The sequence below is a fragment of the Sycon ciliatum genome, chromosome 2 (assembly GCF_964019385.1).
Source record: "Sycon ciliatum chromosome 2, ocSycCili1.1, whole genome shotgun sequence".
Classification (NCBI taxonomy): Eukaryota; Metazoa; Porifera; class Calcarea; order Leucosolenida; family Sycettidae; genus Sycon; species Sycon ciliatum.
The window spans coordinates 12,891,574-12,913,883 of NC_088644.1; the positions used below are offsets into that span (position 1 = coordinate 12,891,574).

The window sequence follows — 22,310 nt, forward strand, 5'->3', positions numbered from 1 at the left end:
GACGGGCCCAGGCTACATTACTGCCTGTAGATTACCATGATTACGTGGTGGCCGAATGACCATGATGTCGACGCCGGGACTGAACACGTCCTAATGCGAGTGGTAGGTGTTGCATTCAGAAACCGCCCAGCTCAATCTGATGGTCGGTTTGGGCGTGTTGTTATGATCCATTCCCAGTCAGATAGCACGTGCGGTGGCTCTGTAGGCTGTAGATCTACAGCCTAGCCTACAGTACACGGTAGATCCACAGTCTACTAGTCTGTGCTTGCGGATTCCTGGCAGACTACTATACTGTCACTGGTACATGTACTTACAAGTGGTAGATAGCGTCATGTAGATCTGCGTGCAGACATACAAGGCTACGTTTCATCTACAATAGACTACATGATTGAGCGCCAAAATATTGAACATACATGTTAGTATCTAGCTCTTCCGTCAAATGCATCCAACGTGTATCCGACGTGTACCCAACGTGTAAAAAGACAAACTTGCAATTTGCTCAGGTTTTTTGAAACAAAACTACACAACAAGATCAACAACGAAGTGATTTACAAACATAAGTAGTTGACGTGACCAACGTGTAGCCGGGGTGTTCGGACGTGGTGAAGGCCTACCCGTGGCCACGTCGGGACATCACCAACCCCGTCTACACAGAGAGCACCTTCTCGCGACAGTGTCATGGTGATGACAAAAAGACAGGCTGTTGACAGCTGACGAGCTGAGAGAAGGACGCCATGGGCAGAAGTTAGTTGGAAGAAAAAAGAAAAAGAAAAAGAAGTTTTATACGAAGAAAACAAGACGACATCAGGAGTAGTCTCCTAACACCAAGAATATATATTATACTCTTGCTAACACCCTAGCATAATGAGGGTCAGAACCGGGTGCGATACCCATTATGGTTCAAATGGTCCGCAGGGACCGGGGCTCTGCCAACCGCGGAAGGTTGTAGTAAGGTCACTGTTTCCGAACATAGTGTCCTCCACCTTGTTTCATGCTGTCAATCTAACAATGATTGTACTTGTGACACTACTATTATTATAGGTGATAATTATAATAATTTGAAACTCGGATGTTGAGCCATAAATAAATGTCGAATGTCTCAGTACTCTGTCAGTTTTGTGCCTAGTTATTGCACTTTCTGACTGTATAGTTGTAGTAACATGTAATTTCGGCATCTCAAGCAACGGCTGTATCATGTTATGATTACTTGAGTATTATTATTATTTTTCACGGTGGCCGTTGGCCAATAAGAGAGATGTAATTAATAATGGTGATTATATGAGGCAATGAGGTAACATCAGTTGAAAATATGGTGATACTGATAGTTCAAAAGTTGATCGCTAGGTAGTGTACAGAATAGGATTTAATCAGCACATTCGACCTAGTTGGGGCTGCACTGGAGATTAGAGCAAGAGCATAATTATGCTAGATTCGATGAGAGCAGAGAGTTGTTAAAATTAATAAGGAAGGGTTCTGAATGGATCTTATGTCTCGGTCGGGGTAGAACAGATTCATTGAGCAAAGAAGTGGAGAGGAGGAATAGCGAGTGGTGCGAGCAACGGGCAGAGAAAAAGCTCTGAGGTGCCTCAGCTCTCTGGTACTGTGTATGGGGAAGTGCGCAGTGGTTGTTTGTAATAATTATGAGGTGGGGCGTAATTTTGGTGCATGGAATGAGCTAGTACGAGCTGTTTCACTTGTCTACGTGATTTCAGTGTTGGCAGACTGACATGGTGCAAGAGGGAGGAGTGGTGGCATGGCTTGAAGATTGGGAGACGGAGGCATAGTTTTATTGCATGGCACGGTAGACGCCCTAGAGCATCCGACTGATGAAACGACGTTACGGAAGTGCAGAGAGAGAGAGAGAGCAACGCTTCCATATTCCAGGATGGAGCGGATGTATACAGTGTATATAAGCAGCAGTGCTTTCGGGTTTAGGTTGCCCCCTTATTCTAGCCAGGAGGTGAGTTACTTTGGAGGTCTTGGTTTGAACGTACTCGGTGTGTGTGTGTGTGTGTGTGTGTAGCTTATCATCAGCACTGCAAAGCACCGCAGTCAAGAGCGATAGCACTATTACTAGCAGTAGCCGAGTAGGCTTCGTACAAGCAATCATGTCGCACTCTTGCCGTCTTGGAGACCAAGAGCGCCACGCCCTGTATCAAGAGTATAACCCCAAGCTTGTATCTAGCCCTTAACCAAAGATAATCGCCACTTTTTTTCGCAACTTTTCGCAAACTACTTCGAAACTTTTCCGCAACCGTGAGCAGAGAAACGGTATGGAGGAAACTATTGAAATGTCCCCTTCCGCTTCAACAAAAAGCGCTGGAACGTTGCCTCAAATCACCATGACAAGTGTACTTCTCGAAGAACAATTGTACATGTCACATGTGTGTGGCATCACTGAGCAATGCTGCTATAATTGATGAATGCTGTGTGCGAAGCGCCAAGAAAAAGGACAATGACTCATTCCAAGTCTGTTCATTTTCCATAGGCTATTAGCCAACATGTTCTGTGAACGTTATAATTATGCGTTCATATGTACTTCAAAGTATGCATGGCTTTACTCGCCACAGCACAATGCTGTCTATTTCCGCTGCTATTTTGCTTCTAAAATTGCTCAGTTTGGCATCATTGTATGCACAATAACTCGCTCATTTTGAGTTGCGATATCAGCAAATTTTGAGCTTTTCTGAAAATATGGATGCGATTTCAGCAACTATTACTTTCACTTGTTTTAGCATGGTTGCGAAAAGCATAAGTTGCGGCATCTTTGGGAAAAGGCTAGTTGTATCGCTATCCGCGTACTCAGCTGGACGCTCGTGTTCGGAGGGCGATATGCAGCCTCATGGCTCGTAGATGTATACATGTACCATAGTCACATTACAATAGTCATGTATGATGAGGTCAACATTAGTTACATGACACTCGTTCATAGCCTTTGGATTACCCGTAGACCTATGTAAGCGTATGTATGTCAGTGTACACTTTATATACATACAATTGCATGATTGTAGGTCTGCATGATCATGATCATGGAGAGTGGAAACGTATCTACAACGGATGGCTTCACGCTCGTTTAGTACGTATTCTAGGTCATTCCAGTACGGATGAACTACCACTGGCATTGTTCGGAGCGCAGTGTATTGATCCGACTGTTCTTAGCAATGAGTTGTATTTACTTCATACTACCCCCTGGTTCTTAGTGATAGTCATCAGTCATTGAAAAGGAACGGTGCAAAATGACCTCTTGTACACATTTTCCTTCAAACATGCATACTAGTAGATGCTAAGCCGAACAATACCTACATTGGCGGTCAAAATTCACACCCTGCAAAGGCTATACGAAATGTGACCACAGGGCTCAATCTTGCACCAAGCATGTATCCAGCCAAAAGAACTTGCGGATTGTCCTTCAGTGACAGTGGAGGTAGACATGACTGTATCTTCTGCTCGCCCTGTATGTGCGTATTGCTCAGTCACTCATGTTTCTCACCGAGATGTTGCCACTTAGTCGTCGCTGGTAGAAGAAGGTGGCTGCTCTTACCGTTGGATCTCGCGCTTCCTCCCTACTGACTGACTCTTGACTAACTCGCGACTGTCGTTTGGAGCAGACGAGATTGGAGAAGAATGCCAGACCGTCCACACTCGGCAAATCTGCAAGAAAGCATCACTCGTTACGGCCTGAATGCTATTTCATTTTTGGCAGCAGACAGATTGAACATGCTTCCACCTGGATGTCGTCAAGCTAAGCCCCTTTCTGCATTTGTCACAAGCACCAAGTCATTCCTAGGGTTCCCAGTAAAAAGGCAACGCCTGTTGGGAGTTCCCTAGTAAAATAAGAAATTCTACCACCAGTAGTACTACTACTCCCTGCTCATAACACAAACAAGTCATGGTACAAGAGAGGAGCTAGAGAGAAAAAGGAAAACAAGGAGGCGTCCAGGTAGAAAAGGAAACGTCACTTGAAAGATTAGAACATGGTAGATCTACAGACTATACACCAGATACTACTAGGGGGGGGGGGGGCGGGGGGGGGGGGCCGGGGGGGGGGTTCGAATTGTCTTCATAAACTCTTCGAACACATATTTTTAAAAGAGATTAGTAACTGTTGAAGTGTCCCAATAGAACGGTTTCTATCATTTTAGAGTTTTTCAGTGGAATTGTCATGGCGATAATGTATTAATAGATCTACTGTAGCTACCGCCGTACCGGTATTCCAAACTCTTCGCCGCACTTCGGGGTTAGCATTTTACCGTTCACTATTTTCGACGGTCAGCATGTAGAGCTAGACTAGAGCCGAGTAGAGGGCGAGTCTACTGCTTTGATGTGTTTTCGAGACACGGTTAGCAGTTCGGCTTCTGAGTCCTGACTCCTGACGCAACGATCGACTTGTGACGTAACCCTAGTTGGAATCTTACCGTCTCGTTCTCCCGCTAAAACTGAACAGAGCTTTCTATCGTCGAAACGGTACGAGTACCAAACCGACGGTATTTTGGGTGTTGGGTACGAGCACCGTTGGATCTAGCGCGTGAACCTGGTGAACTGTAAAATGCCATGTCTACACACACAAAAACGGTAGATCGATCTACGGGCCGACAGTCGAAAATAGCGTGAACCAGGGCGTGAACGGTAAAAAATACTAAAAATGCTAACCATGTCTAATCCACCTCTCCCATCGATACATCATCGGATGGAGGTTCGAGGAGTTTCGGTTTTCAGAAGAGGCCAACAAGCCACCTCTTCAGAAAAACGAAACTCCTCGAAAAGTCAAAGAGTGACAATTCGAACGCGCCCTAGGTTACACCCCTAGCCCTCATCCGTGGTCCCGTGGAGCTTGCCTTGGCAGCCTTGAGTTGAGTGTTTAATCATGGTTCTCTCCGATCACGGTTTGCATGATTAGATTGTAGATCTACAACAATCAACATGATGACTTCTTGCGAATCTTGGGTTTCAAAAATAAGCCACGGTTCACCTCGAGCTCTGGCACTGGCACCACATCATGCCTTCATGGCACATGTACAGGGAGTCGTGAAATCCTTGTATATACATGTAGTGTAGCCTGTACTGCAGGTGTCTTCCCGGCCGTCCCGTCGTAAATCTAGTGTGAGATCTACACCTGCAATGAATATGGAGCCACTGGGCATCAATAACCCAGTTACCTAAGTCCTTGATAACTAAAGCCAAGGCCAGAAGTGAGAGGCAAGGATGCAGTTGGCACTACGCTTCTTCAACATCAAAAGTATTGGTCGTCGTGTTTGCTTCAAAGATCAAACATGTACATGACTTTTGTACTGTGCTTGTGCATGTGAAAATAGACGAGGAAAAACTAGGAGCTCTCAGTCCTCGCACTCGGATGGGGCGAAAGCAATAAGTCTAGCGCCATGAGGACGAACAGTGCAAACTGCTGTGAACGTCGAACAAAAGGCCGGACGTTGTCGCTAACCGGCGCAATGTTCCAATCTCCAGGCAGTGCCACACCGAATCCGTTCCCTTGTGCAGCGACGTTGTTGTTCTTTTCCGCCTTTTTTGGTATTGTTCGACACAGTGAGAAAGTGAGGGTGACTCATACCCTGAAGATCTTGTCGGACTTGCTGCTGCTGCCGGAAAAGACCATGTTACCTGGTCATCTGAAAGCTAGAAGAGGTATACAGCGGAAAGGCGTGCAACTGCCCTTCTTCGCCCAGCCGACTGAGGACCAAACGAGCAAGTTCCTCCAGCAGGCCCTTCGCTCGAAAGCCAGTCGCTGGCAGCTGCGCAATGCCATTCGAGTACTGTGTCGGACGCGGCTGAAAGGTCGACAGGCCAAGTTCAAATTCATGGTCATCGGCAAGACAGGCGAGGGAAAGTCAACACTGATCAACAGCCTGGTCGGCCAGAACGTGAGGCGAACGAGCCAGGTGAAGTCATGTACCGATCGCCTGGGTCTCGTTCAGCCTATTCGAGTGAATGGCGTGGAGGTGAGCATTTATGACACACAGGGCGTGCAGGATGGGGTCGTGTCCGACGAAACAGTGTTCAAAAGCATTCGTGGCAAGTCCATACATTTGATGGTGGTGTGTGTCTCGCTGAACGGACGGGCCGAACTGAAGGACTGCCAGACAACAATTGCAACCATCACGCGAGAGCTGGGCATTCAGATTTGGGAGAGAGCAGTGGTGGCCTTGACCCAGGCCAATCGAGTAGCCACCGCTCTACAGGTGGAGCAGAAGTATGGCATACACCGGGAAAGCTACCGCGACATCGTTGCCGAGTTCCAGAGAGTAATCCGCAGCTACATCCGCACCTCTCCGGACATGGACAGCCGGTACGTGAGCGCGGAGACCTTGGGTCACGTACCGTTCCTGACCACCGGTCTCTACGTGGATGGTTATGAGTCGCTGAGAGAGCTGCCAGACACACCAGACTGGATCAGTCGTTTCTGGCTCGGTTGCTTGCACCGCTGCACGAGGGACACCAAGCACGCCTTCCTGCTGATGAAGGGACAGAACCTGCGCGTTCAGTACGTGCAGCCCGATCACAAGCCAATTGACCTTCCTGATGCAGTTGCTGATATGTACGTAAGCGAGCCGCGGACCGATCCCGGAAGCCTGGGAAATCCCCTACTGGCTGCAACGCATCCTGGCATCCGTACAGCTGCTGCTGATGTGTACGCAAGCGAGCTCCAGAAGGATCCCGGAAGCCTGGGAAATCCCCTACTGGCTGCAACACGCCCAAACATCCATACAGCTGCTGCTGATGTGTATGCAGGCGAGCTCCAGAAGGATCCCGGAAGCCTGGGAAATCCCCTACTGGCTGCAACACGCCCAAGCATCCATACAGAAGTTGCGGATGTGTACGCAAGCGAGCCCCAGAAGGATCCCGGAAGCCTGGGAAATCCCCTACTGGCTGCAACGCATCCAGGCATCCACACATCACTTGCTCCAGTCAAGGAGGTGGACTCCATTGCTATGCTGAAGCGAAAGCTAAGCTTTGACGACCAGTTTAGATCTCCTATGAACAGTGGTGGACCATCGGCAACAGCTGTAGCTGCGGGATATGCCCACAACAAGCACGATGACCCCTTCGTATTCTTGGATAGTAAGCTTGTTGGTGACGTGGCAAGCGTCATTCCACTCGAGGAAGCGGCGGTCCAGAATCGAGCAGAACTATCTAAAGTCCTCTTGGAGCTGAGCAAAGCATGTGAGACGGGCAGCCCTGCGCAGAAATTCTTGTTTGACCTTGCACGTACACTCTGCTGTTCCTCTGGGGCACCTGATAAAGAGGTAGAGGCCGCGGCCAAGGCCCTCGTACGCAGCATTCGCCGACTGAAGCTGAAATTTTAGTGGAAGCTGCTTTGCACCCACCAGGCGCCTTTCTTTACCAAATTCATCATGTATCCGTTGGTGGCATTGATGACACTGAGAAACACTGAACCATAAGGTGCTAGTGCCTTACTGGGTGCTTTATTGATTGTTTGCAGCCTATCAATCGAGTTGCATTTCATGTTGATTACTGCTATAAATCTGGTTTACTGTGTGTGACAACCTTCCGTTACCACAGGCCAGCTGAGTTGATTCTCTTGTTGATCAGTTGTTTTAATTCCCTGATCATTGGTGTTCCTATAGATTATTAGTGTGACTTTCCTACATGCTTCGGCGCATTACTATTGGCTGATTTTACGACCACAACAACGATTGTGTCCACAATTGATGCAATAGTGCCATGTACTGTTTGCACCCATCTCACCGGATTTGTTCTTATCGCCATTATTTATATTTAAAAATATGCTTCGCAAATACTTTGGAAGTTGGTTTCTCATCGGCCATGCTGCTAAATCCTGAAACAAGTGCATTAAATTTATCTCCCTTGAGTCCACCTAGAAAGTAATTTCCCCATGATTCAATGCACACGAGATATTCATCAAGCCTGTCTTCTGTTTAGTGCTACACTATGCTGGGGTACAGTGGAGTGTTAGATCATACGGTTATTTGCACGCAAACCCAAGATTTATAAATGTGCACGAGATACTTATCAAGTCTCTCCGGGTACAGGGGAGTGTTCCTCGTTGCATGTGAGATTTGCATGCAAACCCATGCATGCAGTACTGCAATAATTATTGTCGCTTTTCTACAAGGCACGTTGACGCAGGAGTCAATACCTGGTACGGCAGAATAAGGTGGTTGTATACACAGTGCTTTGTTTGACAAATGCAACAAAATCACTGAAAAAATGCTTCCTACAAGTAGGCAAAGTAGCAATTGAATTCATGCGAAGAGGCAGGAGAAACGACAGAATAAGCGTGCAGAATAGATTATTTTGCAGCAGGCAGAAAGCCATTCACAAAACCATACTGATGAAAGTGCAAAAAGAGTTGTCACTGTTACACGCACAACGTCAGTTTACGACATTGCGAAGTAACAGAGATGATGCCGAAGCTTTCTCTACATAGCATTATTTTTGAACAGAGAGTTGAAGTAAAGGCATCAAAATAGCCAATAAGAAATGCTCAGGCATAAAAGGTGACAGGTGAACAATCTACTTTGAAGTACACTGGATGCATGAATGATATTCACTCTAGCCAGCAGATTGGTGACGAAAAAGACATGAAAATGCAGAACATGGCATCTACACATGGACATAGGCACACACACGCATCTCTTTCTATTGGTGTCACAAAGGACGAATGCACATATTGTCAGCAGTTATTGTACCAAATTTCAGCATTTAAAAAGAACATATAGGTCATGAGAGAGAGGGAGAGAGGGAGAGAGAGAGAGACAAAGCAAGGGAGGGAGAGAGTATCTTTTGTAACTAGTATTCCAGAGACGAACTGAATAAAAAAGCGATAAAATTGTTGACAGATCTGAACTGCAGTGTTTGTGAAACACAAACTAAAGAACAAGTAATACTTGTGAAGGCCGCACCTACCACAGGGTCAGTACAACATCACTGCGGCGATCAGTACACCACTGCGGGTCAGTACAACATCACTGCGGCGATCAGTACAACATCACTGCGGCGATCTGTACAACATCACTGCGGCGATCAGTACAACATCACTGCAGCGATCAGTCGGAACTAGCAGTAGCTGGAATGTTTTCTCACACTTCACTCGATGCTGAGGAAAATGTAGCAGACTTTATACACATACTTGGAAAGCGTACCCGTGAAAACGTTCAAGACGTTCAAGAGCCTGAAGTGTGTTCTTCTCCTTAGTATTGTTGCATTCTTGTGTCCGAGGAAACTGTACATGTACTTGCATAATCATGATAAGAGAGGGAAAATGCATGGAAAGGACTGCGCTCGTAAAAAAAAATCGTGTCCGTTCCCGAAGGGAACTCACGACGGCCGCTAACACCCGGTAAACCCTAGCGCTCGTAAAAACATGGAATAATAGTAAAGACTGATGACAACAGAGTGATTGTACATCCTTGTCAGTACATTTGTGTAGAAAGTGTACATGGCGTGTGACCAGACGAACCAGCATGCCGCTGACATCGCTGATGTGACACATGGATACAGGGATTGACTGGAGTTGGAACCAACATGGCTGACACCAGGTGACACATGGATACAGGGATTGACTGGATCATGGAGTTGGAGCCAACATAGCTGACATCACGTGACCCTTGGGTACCGGGATTGACTGAGTTGGCACCAACATGCCGGCTGTCGGCTCATGTACTCACAATCAGGGTAGCTGTGCCACCACTCTATGCTGGATGCACAGGAATTTAGTGCAGACGGGGTGACAGCGACAGAGATGGCAGCAGCAAGTTTCACTCTTGGACCTGCACACAACAAACAGCACATTCAAGGAGCAAGCAAAGCACACAATGCACCCAGGGTCAGAGCAAACTCAGCTGGCCTCCAAGTGTGTGTGACGACTCCAATATGTACAAGGAAAGAGGCACCAGAGCTGCGATAGTGTGTGTTGCCGTACAAAGGCACAGAGCAGTTCATCAGTGAACGCCCGCGGCTATGCACAGCTACGTTAGCAGGACCGGTGCCACTCAGCCCCAGCTGATGCTGGAACCTTGCAGTCCAAGTTTTACACTCTCCAGAGCACTTTCCCAGGCTCCTAGAACAGCTTCAGCAATTCGGCCGTGGAAACGTCACATGTAATGATCATTTTACCACGACACCACCCCCATGACGAAGACTTTTCATGTCAGTCTAAATGCGACCCTTTCCCTGGGAGTAACCCAACCCCTGTAATTTGGACAGCAGCCTGTCTTGACCCGCGGCTTCAGGTCTGCGCATGCCGAGCAAAACTGTATAATGACAGCATCATGACAAGAACTTGAGAGGAAATCACAGAGTCGCATTACCTGCAGTCAAGTGTCAGACTGGCGGACAGATTTCCTTGCACTTGGTTCCCCCGATCCAGAGAGATGGTGTCCAGTGTGTGCACCGCTGTCCGCATGTGGTGTCCAGGCACGGCGCAGCAGAAGAGATCCCATCTCGCTATGCTCCAGGCTGTCAGCCGAGCGCAGTGCATCCAAGACATGGCGCAGGAACTTCAGCGAATGGCCGGGACTGGCGTGCTGTGTGGAGGTGGACGGTTTCTCAACGTACGACACGGTTTCCATGCTGCCGCTGATAGGAGCTGGTGCCAGGGAGAATATGTGTGCGATTGCGGACATATTCATCAGCATCTCGTCTCGGTCTCGACCAAAGAACAAACCACCAGCGAAACACAGGATCTCAGCAAAGATTTTTTGCAGCCGATTTGGAAGGCAAGGGAGCGGCGAAAGAGATTCTCCAGCCAATGTACACGACCAGTCTGACATGATGGTTTGCATCTTGTAGCCTGGACTGGCGTACAGTAACAGTGATGATGACGGGCTCCAGGTAGCAGGCGTGCGGCGGTGAAGTCTGCAGAGTTCATTGGCCTGAAATGGGCTGATCAGGATAACAGTAGATTGACTGGGCTGACGTATCAACAACAGCCACTCCACTGGTCGAATGTAGGCATCAGAGTAACTTAGCACTCTTGAGTCCTGAGCAACAGTCTTGCGAAATGATGACGTTGCAAACAAATTCTCACTACAATGCCAGAGTGGGCCAGCCAGAAACGGGCGGAACGTTGTTCTAGACAGCGAAGTGTCTTTGAAGCACCGCCAAATTCTCACCAGGCCAGTAGCCTTGATGTGAGATGGGAGCTGTTGCACTGACAAGCCCTGCTGTGCCATTGTTTTCAGATACTCTGGAAGTACTTCTCCGACAGGAGATTTGGAACTGGGCATCTCTCGCTCACGTTCCACCTCAATCTCCTGCTCCATTTCTCTCTCCTGTTCCTCGTCTAGCTCTTGAGCATAGCGATATACGTTTGGCACTAATGCATTGCATCGCTTGACAATCTCATCTGTGCCCATGACTGTTTTCGCTTGCTGGCTAATGATGGTCCCAACAGGCTGCGGGAAGCGAGCTTGACCATACATATCGCATAGCTGCATACCATCAGGCAGAGTGCACTGCTGGCCTGTCTTGCAAATGACACTGTCGTTCGATTGCAGCTGCTTGAGAGCATTATCAATCTGCAAATGTACCAGGCCTTGACTCGCCCATGAGTAGAATCCGTCTTCAGTGGCCGTGATACTGTTCATGATACACCAGAGTAGCACATGCTTGTGTTCGACACCCGTACCAGCCTCAAGTCTGCACAGCTGCCGAATCTGACGATCAATTTCCGGCGGGGCCCAGAAGGAGATGGAATGTGTGCTGTTCAGTCGCCTCATGCGCATGCATGCCTGCACAAACTCATCCCGTCGAAGTTTCTTTCCCAAAGTCACAGCTGCCACCGTTCCATCAACCATTTGAAGATCAGTGCCACGGCAGTGAGCATGATCCAGATAGACAAGACACTCTTCCAGATTGCTTGCAAAGGCACTTAATTCCAGCTTGCGTGGCTTATGGCTTCGGCGATCGTGGACACGAAGCTGGTTTGCGTGGTCAAAGTAGACTACGCCTTGCTTGTCAGGTCTTTTCTGCAGCCAACACTTAGCGACGTCAGCGTTGCTCAAGTCAAGAATTGTGGCGCCAGCATCAATGATGGTATTGATCAAGTTGGAGATGTTTTCACCACAAGTACTTCCGTGTAACACCAGCCTGTTGACCAATTTCTGACCATTGACTTCATCAGGTAAGACGTGATACTGGTTGTTCACAGGCTTCAAGATCAAGCTGCACACATACGCATTGGTATGCTTCAGCTGAGGGAGGTCTTGCTGTTCAGTTGAGCCGGGGAGCAGGTGACGAGTGTCGTTCGTACCACTGAAGCCTGTCACAATCATCTCTCGCCGCGTCGAAGTCATTGACCAACCATTGGCAACGAGTTTCCTTGGGAACTCCTTGGCCTCACTGGGAAAGATGGTGGAGTTCACGAAGAAATTGATTGCATCCGTATGGTAGCAAAGGAAAGGATACACTAGATCCTTCATCTGCAGTGGGTCCTTTCTATTGATACTGCTCAGGTGTCTGATGCTCTCATCAACTGATTCCCGACCGGCCTGCTCCACCCACGAGTTGTAGATTTCATTCTTGGCCTCTTTCCGCAGCAGCTTGGCAAGGACAATGTCAATCTGATCAGCTGTTAGGCCATGTTGGTAATAACTTAGCAATGTCAGCATGACGGCCACATCGACATGGCCAAACTCAGTGCGCTCGGCAGCCACGTCTTTGGCTCGGAACGGCACTGCCATCTTTATCACTCGTCCAACACGACTAGACGCGGAGCTCTGATGAGTCGTGGATAACAGTCCGTACTCAACGCGGTATCTCTTTTTCAGAGCCAGCCGCAGAACACCAGTGGCCAGCAGTCCGCGGAGCAAGAGCAGCGTATTCCGAATGTTCTCGGGGATGTATGAGAATGCCTCCACATCTGCGGCCGACAGATCTTCAACCTGGATGAAGCGCTTCAGAAACTCTCGCTGTGCCGGAGTTGTGTGCCTCATGCCCTCCATGAACTCTGACTTTGTCAGGTGGCTCTGGCCGGCAAATATGTAGTCAGACACCAACGCGCAAAGCATCCTGTACGCTTCCGTTTCCTCCACGGAGTCATGAATGCGCACAAATGGAAACGCGTGTGCTGTGTTTCCGGTGTAGGCAATCGTCTTCTCAAATGCACGTTTGACTTCTGGTATACACACTTTGACGGCATCCAGAACAAGCTCGGCAGTGTCCCAACGCAGCTCTTTGCCATCGGGAGATGACGGATCCCCCAGTGGGTAAATGAGCTGGAAGCGATAGTTAAGAACTTCGTCTGCCTCGTCAATGACATCGCGAGCGCAGTACTGGAGGCTAGCCATAACCTTGCCTAAACTCCTAGCCAGGCCGGTCTGTGCCTTGAAACACGCTTCTTGATGCTTGATTTGCAGAGATAGCAAGTGCTCACGCATAGTTACCATGACATCTCGACGCTGCTTGGCACCCTGAAGAAAGCCATGTAAACGGCGTACCTCGTTCTCGCCGATCGGAATGTCACGGCGGAACGGCATGGCATAGACGCGATGGTTGAGAAGTCCGCCAAGCTTGAACACGAGCTGATTGAAGTTGGTGTTGTGCAGAGAAGTCAGAACAATCACTCTCACCAGAGCATGGCTATCAGCTAGCTCAGCCGCAATGATGGGTAGTATGACACTCGTCTTTCCTTCTCCCATGTTCAGCTGCATGACTGCATGCTTGCGCTTCGCAGACGCCGATCCGACACACATCATCTGCTTTGCGACATCAACTTGTCTCTGCCGTATGCACAGGTCATTCTCTAGCTCAAACAATAGCCATTCGGGGTGATCACACGGAGTCCACGTTGCATGTGGGGCATTGGATATCTCTCTCTGCAGCCAATCCTCTGGTCCATCCTTGAACAGGCGAGACATCCGGGAATAGCGCCGAATATTCACCATGGCAACACATAACGCACCAATGAGCTCGCGCACGTCATCGCTGATCCGGATATCGACTAATCCAGACGCCGGGGCCGTCCGTGACAGCAGCTCCGGGAATAGAGCTAGCGGCACTGGTCGCAGCAGCAGGCCGCATGAGTGCAAAGCCTGGAGAGACGGACTTCTGCTAACACAACGGTTGATGGCGGTCTCGAGGCGTGATTGAATGTCCCAACATCTTTCCTGCTCTCTCCCGTGAAATCCAATGCAGGTGACTTCATCAAGGGGTGACTGGAACGTTGTAGATACATTATGATCTGGCTGTGCAGAACGCAGATCATCAAGGCTTTCGTGTAGGTCAGCTGAGAATTCATCTAGTATTTGACGATGACTTTCAGGCGCACGAGACTGCATGCCTTTCAGTTTTTCTTCAAGAAGCTCCAAGTCATCGAACTTTCTGCTCGTTAGACGCGTCAATCGTGGGATACTGGCACTCGAGGCGCTGTTGTCTGCATGCGGCTGTGTATATGTCTGCCTTTGCATTGTTTCCAGTTCTTCCCTTTTCTCCGGAGTTGCAATGACTAGCTGCCGGCAGTTGAATTCATTGCGCGGACACGCAGGCAATGGACTCGTCAGTAGGAAACCAGGTAGTGGTAGTTGTCCTGTTCTGACCTGTTGCTTAACAGCATCAACGATGCACTTAGCATACTGGTATAGAATCTGTGATGAGTTTGCGGTGGTCAGAGCAATATGAAAGCTTTCTTGATAGCCAGGGACGTGATCAAATAGAGGCTCTTTGGATGTGAACTGGAACACCATTGGAAGCCTTGCAGGAGATAACTCTGAGTACGTGCCTGGATACGGACCGTATTGCAGCAAGGTATGGCCTCTAATCAGGTCCTGGTTGATGGCATCTGTGAACACCTTCCTCTTGGTCTCGTATTTGCTCTGTAGTTCCTCAACCTGCTCCTTGTACTTCTTCTTCTTGGCTGATTCAGCAAACATTCCAGGTTCCTGGAGGCCATGGGCCTCGATATAAGGTTCCAATGAAATGATCATATCGGTAAATTTAGATGCCTGGGGTAGGACATGGCGATGTGGTGCCGGAAACACTCGCAAGCCAGGAAAACTTACAACAGCACTGTTTGTTAGCAGTATCAACAGCTCCAACAGTAAGCTACTCTGCTCGCGCTGGTAGCTCCACAGGGAGAACATTAGTGCTAGCCGCAAGCGGTCCTTCTCGTTGCATTCTTCGACATGTTGGTGGAGCGCCATGAAATCCCTCACCAACTCTATGCCAGCCCAATCTTTACAATCACGGAGAGAACCAGAAGCTAGTTTGGGACTAAACGTCTTCTCTTCTCTCCTCTGTTCGTCAGACAAACTGAACTTTAGTAGTTCACTCTCCACAGAATTCACTGTGATGGATGGGGACACTGCAGTAAAGGATGATGAAACTCCAGTATTCCAGGATGGTGGCAGAGAAGTACAGGGCGGTGGTACAGCATTACAGGCTGATGGTACAGTAGCGGCAAAGAAAGGAGACACTGCTGTTCCGTCACTCTGACGTCCTGGTACCAGCTTGTGCGGTGTTTCCATGGTCAACTCATGTTTGGGTGCACGAGATGATCCCCTGGTGGTCTCATCTTCCATATCGGGCTCGGCCAGAAGTCTCCAGGCTGTGCGCATTGACACTTGGCTGGGTTCATGGGCAAAAGGAATATCTTGAGGATCAACCGGGGCCGGAGCATTTGCAGCAAGTGGACGAGCAAGCAGAGGCAGGTCATCATGGCTCCAGTGGTAGAAGACAGTACTGAGAGAGCGCTCAGAATGCCTAGAGATTTTATCAGCATGAGTCTGGCCCTCCTGAAACTGTGACCCTTTGTAGAGAAAGACCATAGACTGGCTGTTGGCGATGATCCTATCGACAAGGAGAATGAATGCATCACTTGCACAGTATGATGGAACATAGCTAGGCCAGTCAACTAGTTGCATTGTTCCGCTTCGGTTGGACGTGCGCCTCGGTGACAGGCAAGCAACTTTATACAGCCAGTACATTGATGTATGGTCGAGAGGTGAGGCAGACCAGCATCTGGCCGACTGCAGGACAGTCATTGCCATCTCCATGCCAGTCATTCCTGTGAACGGATCCGGATGCACTGACGATGTCGTGCCATGCAACAAGGCAAGATAAATCCACGCACTGCGACTGTCTGGTGCTTGCAGCTGACGGAGGTTTGGCTGTATATTGACGCGGAACACAGGTGGTTCACGCAGGTCCGTGAGATTGATTTTGACACACGAACCGCCTTGAGCAAATTCAGGTGTGCCATGCGGTACCAGCAAACATCGTTGTTCGCACACTTCGCCTTTGTGATGTACCAGAACCAGTCCAGATGATAAGGGGATCAGAGTTCCAAGACTTTGATCACTGTCCACACACCAGCCTGTGTAGTCTCCACTCCTTAGCAGCCCGGAGTCTTTCTCCTCCGGAGAAACGAAGAACGATAGACCAAGTCGAGACAGACGAATGTGTACAGTTCCTCCTGTGTCCCTCCAAAGCTCTACATACTGTGCCAGTTCAATCCTTGCCATTATTTCCAGTATGGACGCTCCCAACGGGGATTTGGAGCTGAGCATAGTTGACCCGGGTGGGATACCAGTGATTGCAGCATTCAGCACCATCATCTGACGTTTTCCAAAGTCCAGAACATACTCGCAGCGATCGAGTCGAGCAAAATCTTTGTCCCTGAAGTACTCCGGCCGCAGGAATACTTCATGGCTTTCAAGATCCAGCCAAAAGCTGTGTTCTTTCACTAGCAGGGCTGGCAAGTCAAAGTTGCTTCGATCCGAAAACCAGGATGGATCCAATAGCAGTAGCTTACGACCATCACCTCGGCACTCGTAAATGCACAGTTGACCATTTCCAGAGCGGTCGTGGCTGGCAAAAACAAACGGACCAACCCTCTCCTCTGTGCTTTCCATAGCTGGCGATGATTCCTCGTTGGCTACATCCTCACTGGACACGGCTCCTGTCATTGCGGATGTTGTTTGAGCAACTTGGCCTTGTGGACTTGTACATGGACTGACGACAAAGACAGTTGATCTGAAATGACGGGCGAACAGTTTGGTATTGGTTATGTCTGACGACAAGCGCCCCGGCGCAAGGCCATTGATCCAGCACTTGCCTTGCCGTAGGTCCAACTGGATATACTCGGTGTGGCCATTCACAGACTGCCACTTGCAGTTGATCCAAAGTTGATTGTCCTGGTGAATATCGTACCCCGAAACAACATTGCCCGGAGCGTAGAACTCAGTGACAAATGTATCATACTCGACATTGATACCATTATGTATACCGCCGTTGAATAGCTGAACTGTCGTTGAATGGTTACTGCGTGCAGTACGCAGGACCTGTGCAATCAATATCTCCAGAAACCCGAGGGCTTGGTGTGCCACTGTATTGCGGTGTAGGTCTGTTACAAACTTCAACCAGTGGAACAGCGGTGTGTTATCGTGCTGTTCAAGATGCACAGAATGGCGATAGCTCAGTGCACCAAAGGCTGCAATGTGCACAGACATAGATTGCAGCTTTCCAGCAGATTCGTCTTTGATCTCCTCTAGCAGTGAGCGGATCTTGTCAAGCCATTCCACGGCGACTTTGCGACAGTCGGCTAGCACTTCATGCAGCCGTTCAATAGTGTCTTCAGCAGGCGCTGCTGGTCCAAGCTGGGAGTGTAGACTGAGCAGGCGGTTAGCTAGTACGATCACACTGCACAGTGACCAGTAGTTTGCCCAGTTGCCACGCACGCCGTTCAGCACGCTTTGCAGCTCACAGCTGAATTCGCGAACAAAGGCAGCATCTCCACACGGGTGATGCGTGTCACGCAGCGGCCGATTATCTTCGTTCGCCTCGGCTTGCCATATGCTCTGCGCGATAAGCTGCACGACTTCACTGCGATGTAGAAGCAGAGTTTTCTGGTGAATTCCACGCAGAATGTTGAACCACTGTAGTTGCTTGCCAGCTCGTATGCTTCCAAACGTCACAAACTCTCGAACACTGAAGAAGTCCGGGCAGATATTCTGCTGCGCGATGACGTTGCTTTGCTGGTGACCTGTAGATTTAATGAAACTCTGTAAACTGCCATTGCCGTGGCTAATAGTGCATAATTGTTGCACCTTGTCGTTTTGAGCCCGTGGAGCTGGGAGTGCACATCTGTGCGTATCATCAGCTAGAGTGCAATTGAGAATGCACGCCTCAACAAAGTCATCAGACGACCATCTGTTGCGTAGCTTGAGGGACCGGTATTGAGAGTGCGTGAAGGACTTGTTTGTACTGGCCAAGATGATTGGGCCGACTGGCCATCTGTCATCTACACGCTTCAACCATCTCACTTTAGTTCGGCTTTCTGTTCCATTGAAGGCCACCGAGAGGAGGAATGCTTTGTTGAATTTCAGCAGGCAGTCGCGCCACTTTTTCACTGCACCGGGTATGCAAACTTCAAATGCAATCGCTTTTTGACAGGCCTCGGTTGGTGGCATTTCCCGCTCAAAGATGTCATGCTCCCGCTTATCCAGCTCGCGATCGAGTTCACACTTATGGCAGGTTGCTAAGTGAACATGTGACACCACCGTGTAAGTGTGATCAAGCTTACGAAAGGATTCTTCACTTTTTATCATGTTCTTCAACTCTCTTTCAACACTGGCAACATGTTGCATTTCCCTTGCCTTGTCCTCTTGAAGCAGTCGATCACGTGTTCTCATCATATCGCCATGGCCTTCACAGAATTTGACTGACAGGGACTCATTCATCACCCTAGCTTGCAACGGCCCATCCATTTTCCCAGCGTTGTTGCGACTCTTGAAGTACGTCTCGACGCCATGTAGAACTTCTAACTCCAGTGGAGTAGTTGCCAGTATGTGCTGCAGCGGCGATGGGTCAACATCAGTGCTGTGCTTCAGAAGCAGAGGGAATTCTTCAGTCGCAGAGATGTCGCACATTGCCATCAGTACGAACGCCACAAGGAGACGACGGCTTTGATCCAGGGCATTGCCTTGCACGTATAAGTGTAACGTAGCACTCTCATAGGCTTCCATCAGCTCAAGAGCGGAGTGACATGCCATGGGCTGAGATGTCCTTGCTTTCCAGCGCAATAGCATATTCTCTTCCCACGTATGAAGTCCAATCAGACGACTTTCACGTGAACCGTTGGTCAGTGGAAATCCGCCATCAGCATGTTTCTCCATTGGGCCTTGTTGTATGCTGGCTGGTTCACCTGAGGTTGCTCCAAGCATGCCGGAGATACGGTCTCCCGATACATCAAGTGGCAGAGTGGTTGAATCGGCATCATCATGCTGAGCAGGGAGACCTGGAAGTTGGGATGTATCCTGAACAGCATCACTGAATGCGTGCCATCGGGTGAGCTGGCGCTCGCTTGCTTGCTCCACGACTAAAGTAGCACTGTGCATGACCTTCCGGCATCTTGTGGCCAATATTTTTGGTACACTGCTGCTGCTTTCCAGAAGTAGAGAGAGCTTGTGAATACGTTTGCTGAGTTTTGCAAGCATCTGCTGTAGGACATCGGCATCATCGTGGTATGCACCAGAGCCACATTTCACAAACTCGGCCATGAATCGGAGCATAGCCATTTTGTAGATAATGCTTCCGAGTCGATGTCCTTTCTCATTGACCAGTGTCACGTGCAAGATGAACTTCAGAGCAAACCAGGCTGGATGACGTCGCCAAGGAATACTTGAAGAGTCACGTGGCCCTGCGCCTGTAACAACATCCCGCACCTTCTTCTGCACACGTGACGTTGTTGATGAGGTTCCAGGTCTTTGAAGTACGGCAAAAGCAGAGAAGAGCCACTCGAAGACATACTTGGGGCTGACTGCCTCACAATTGTCAGACTCACTTCCAGTAGCGGCTGCATCAGGGAATACATACTGTTGAAGACAGCAGATCTGGTCAGCCATCGTGTGTGAGAAAGCCTGCTCGGTCGGGATAACAACGCAGAGCCGCGGCTGCTCAGTCAGCAGTGCACCTTTGGCATTCACAACTGTCTGGGCTTCAGTTTGTATGTCATAAGCGCTGACATTGACCAGGTTCCCCTCTAGCAAGGTGAATGTCAGTGCAGCATTTTGGGCAGGCAAGTAGATTGGGAAGGTATCAGCTGGTACCATTTGCTTCCAGGTAACATAGAGATTGACTGGATTCGGAGAATACGCGTCGTTCCACGCATTGAGCATGCGATGTATCCGTGCCGGCAGTATATCCTTGGTGATGCTGGCAAATTTCCGCAGTACCGAACGGTGGCCATAGTGTAGGAACAACGGGTTTGTATCTTCTTCTCGCTGGTCTGGCAGGCATCGTGGTAGAAACACAGTGTGGACTGCCTCGGCAGTGGCCATCCATTCAACGGCATTGTCTTCTTCATCATCTTCCATAGGAGTATTAGCGGGTACATTGGTGGCCAAATGGGCATGGCTGCCTCCGGGCTCTTCGTCTACACCATGTTGTTGTACATTTGACATTGTTGTTCAGATGTACCACACCGGTCTCAATCAATGTATTCAACCTGCTCAAGCTACTTATATTTCCCACTTGTAGCTGCTACTGCTGAGGGATGAATGCAGCAATCCTGGAGGCAGAAAATAGAACAAAAAAAACATGCCTTAGTTAGAGGGATCTTTGTGAAAGTTTCATGTTGTCCCCAAAACACACATCATACACACGGTTGATGGAGCACCCCTCCCTCCATCCCCAAACGTGGGCCCAAGCGTGCTTGGGGCAGGACATTCCACCAGCACTATGCCTATCAGCCTAAGGATTGTGTAGGATGTCATCCATTCTATGGATTTTGGCCGAACATCAACTAATGTCCTAAGTCAACAACAGTGATACCATGTAGTACACCGTCACCTGGACTCTGAAAAGGCATACATCCCCTACCAAGGGCATATATTCGAGGCGCATAGTCCTATGCTACGCAAATTTGGCTAGCTTATTGTTTACGGCCAATGTCGTGTATTCTTGTCCTGTGTGGTCCGATGTCATACACGGTCTAGTGTTCTAATGGGTATGGTGTGATGTGACATAATAATTATTATATGCAGAGTTCTAGCCAAAAGGGGGGGGGGAGTCAGCCCCCCCCCCCCCCTACTCTGATGCCCCCTCTACTCTGATAGGCACCACCCTCCTCATTTTTCCCTTTTTGTACTTTTTCTTCAGTTCACACAGCGAAAATGCGGCCACAAATCGATTGTTCCGGGCGCTCTGTGCACCTGTGTGTTGCATTTTTTTGTGCATTTTTGTGCAAGGATATAGCTGTTTGGTACGCACAGTGGTATATCAGAAAGTGAGGATAAATTCCATTGGCCCATCCTGAGTAAGGTTATACAGCAGCGGTACCGGGACATAGCTCATTTGCAACATCAGCGTCGGGACCTTGTTGGTACACTCTCCACAGAGCTAGTAGAACCCAAACGAGTGTGGCTATTGGGTCATGGACGCAACATGTACTCCCATGTGAAGGCGGATGACAGCGAACGCCTGCAACGAAAGTTCAGGAACTTACAAGGCAAGCGGCTTGGCCCAGGGGCAGCCTAGTTCTTCCGCCATCGACTGATGGATCTGCCCCACTTGGCAGCGTCCCGCCTGGCAATGTCCCGCCCAGTGTATTCGTAGAACCAGATGTACAGGAGCATGTCTCGGTTGAAGTTGCCTCATTATTGTAAAAGGGTCCGAAGTTCGTCCCCACGAAAACCGCGTCAACAAGGAGACGCTGCGTACGGTGGAAGTTTCCTTTGAGAGAATGGCCTTTGGAATGCGCTGGGCATATGCGGTTAAGAACAGAAACATCTCCAATACCTCCCACAAGGACAAGGTTGCGAAAGAACCACGGACGACAACGCCATCGCAATGCACACCGTCATCAGCAGGATCAGCATCGGCATCCCCGATTCAATCCGCTAATCCGACCATGCCTGGCCGGCATGACTCGGTAGGATTGGCAGCAGTAACATCAGCAGCACCTTCCAGTCAGCCTGCCACACGCACGTGTAACGCGAATGATGCCCGGTCATCTGTGCTGGGTGGCTCCAGTGACATCGATTCGCACCCCTCCCGGGCATCTGCAGCGCCTGACTCTGGTCTGGCCGTTGCGGGTGTCTATCGTGGTGGTGAGGAGTTGGATTCCGATTCAGCCGCCGCCATGTGTACTTTACAGTACAGTACAGTACATTGCGTACCTCGTGTGAACCAGTGGCATTGAGCTCTGGCCCGATCGCTCCTGGCTCCTCATGCGCCTCAGTCGAACCGTTGTTGTCGGATCCTGGTCCGACAATCTCCAGTACTTCGAACACGACTCGAACTTCGAACACGGGACATGTTCCTCTCGCCTCGGCTGCGCCTCTTCCAGCAGCGGTAATAGCCGTGTCTAGTGACCG

General features: G+C 49.3%; 2 protein-coding genes across 2 annotated transcripts in view; one reads left to right on the forward strand and one right to left on the reverse strand.

Annotated features, from left to right (window-relative positions):
* The first annotated feature begins 5,190 nt into the window (after positions 1–5,190).
* Positions 5,191–7,702, forward strand: LOC135808788 (uncharacterized). Its single transcript, XM_065322015.1, has one exon. The coding sequence runs from the start codon at positions 5,379–5,381 to the stop codon at positions 7,317–7,319; it is 1,941 nt and encodes a 646-aa protein (XP_065178087.1). The 5' UTR covers positions 5,191–5,378; the 3' UTR covers positions 7,320–7,702.
* Positions 7,703–8,138: 436 nt separating this feature from the next.
* Positions 8,139–22,310, reverse strand: part of LOC135808787 (uncharacterized) — a 28,438-nt gene continuing 14,266 nt past the window's right edge. Inside the window, exons 3-4 of the mRNA XM_065322014.1 lie at positions 10,308–20,503; positions 8,139–9,767 (exon numbers count right to left, since the gene is read on the reverse strand). Of these exons, the coding sequence (XP_065178086.1) occupies positions 10,314–20,396 (10,083 nt within the window). The 5' untranslated portion in view covers positions 20,397–20,503 and the 3' untranslated portion in view covers positions 8,139–9,767; positions 10,308–10,313. The remainder of the gene's footprint in view (positions 9,768–10,307; positions 20,504–22,310) is intronic.

What these genes read in the sequence shown, in the direction of transcription:
- LOC135808788 (XM_065322015.1), top strand. Translation starts at nt 5,379, where the DNA reads ATGAGGACGAACAGTGCAAACTGCTGTGAACGTCGAACAAAAGGCCGG.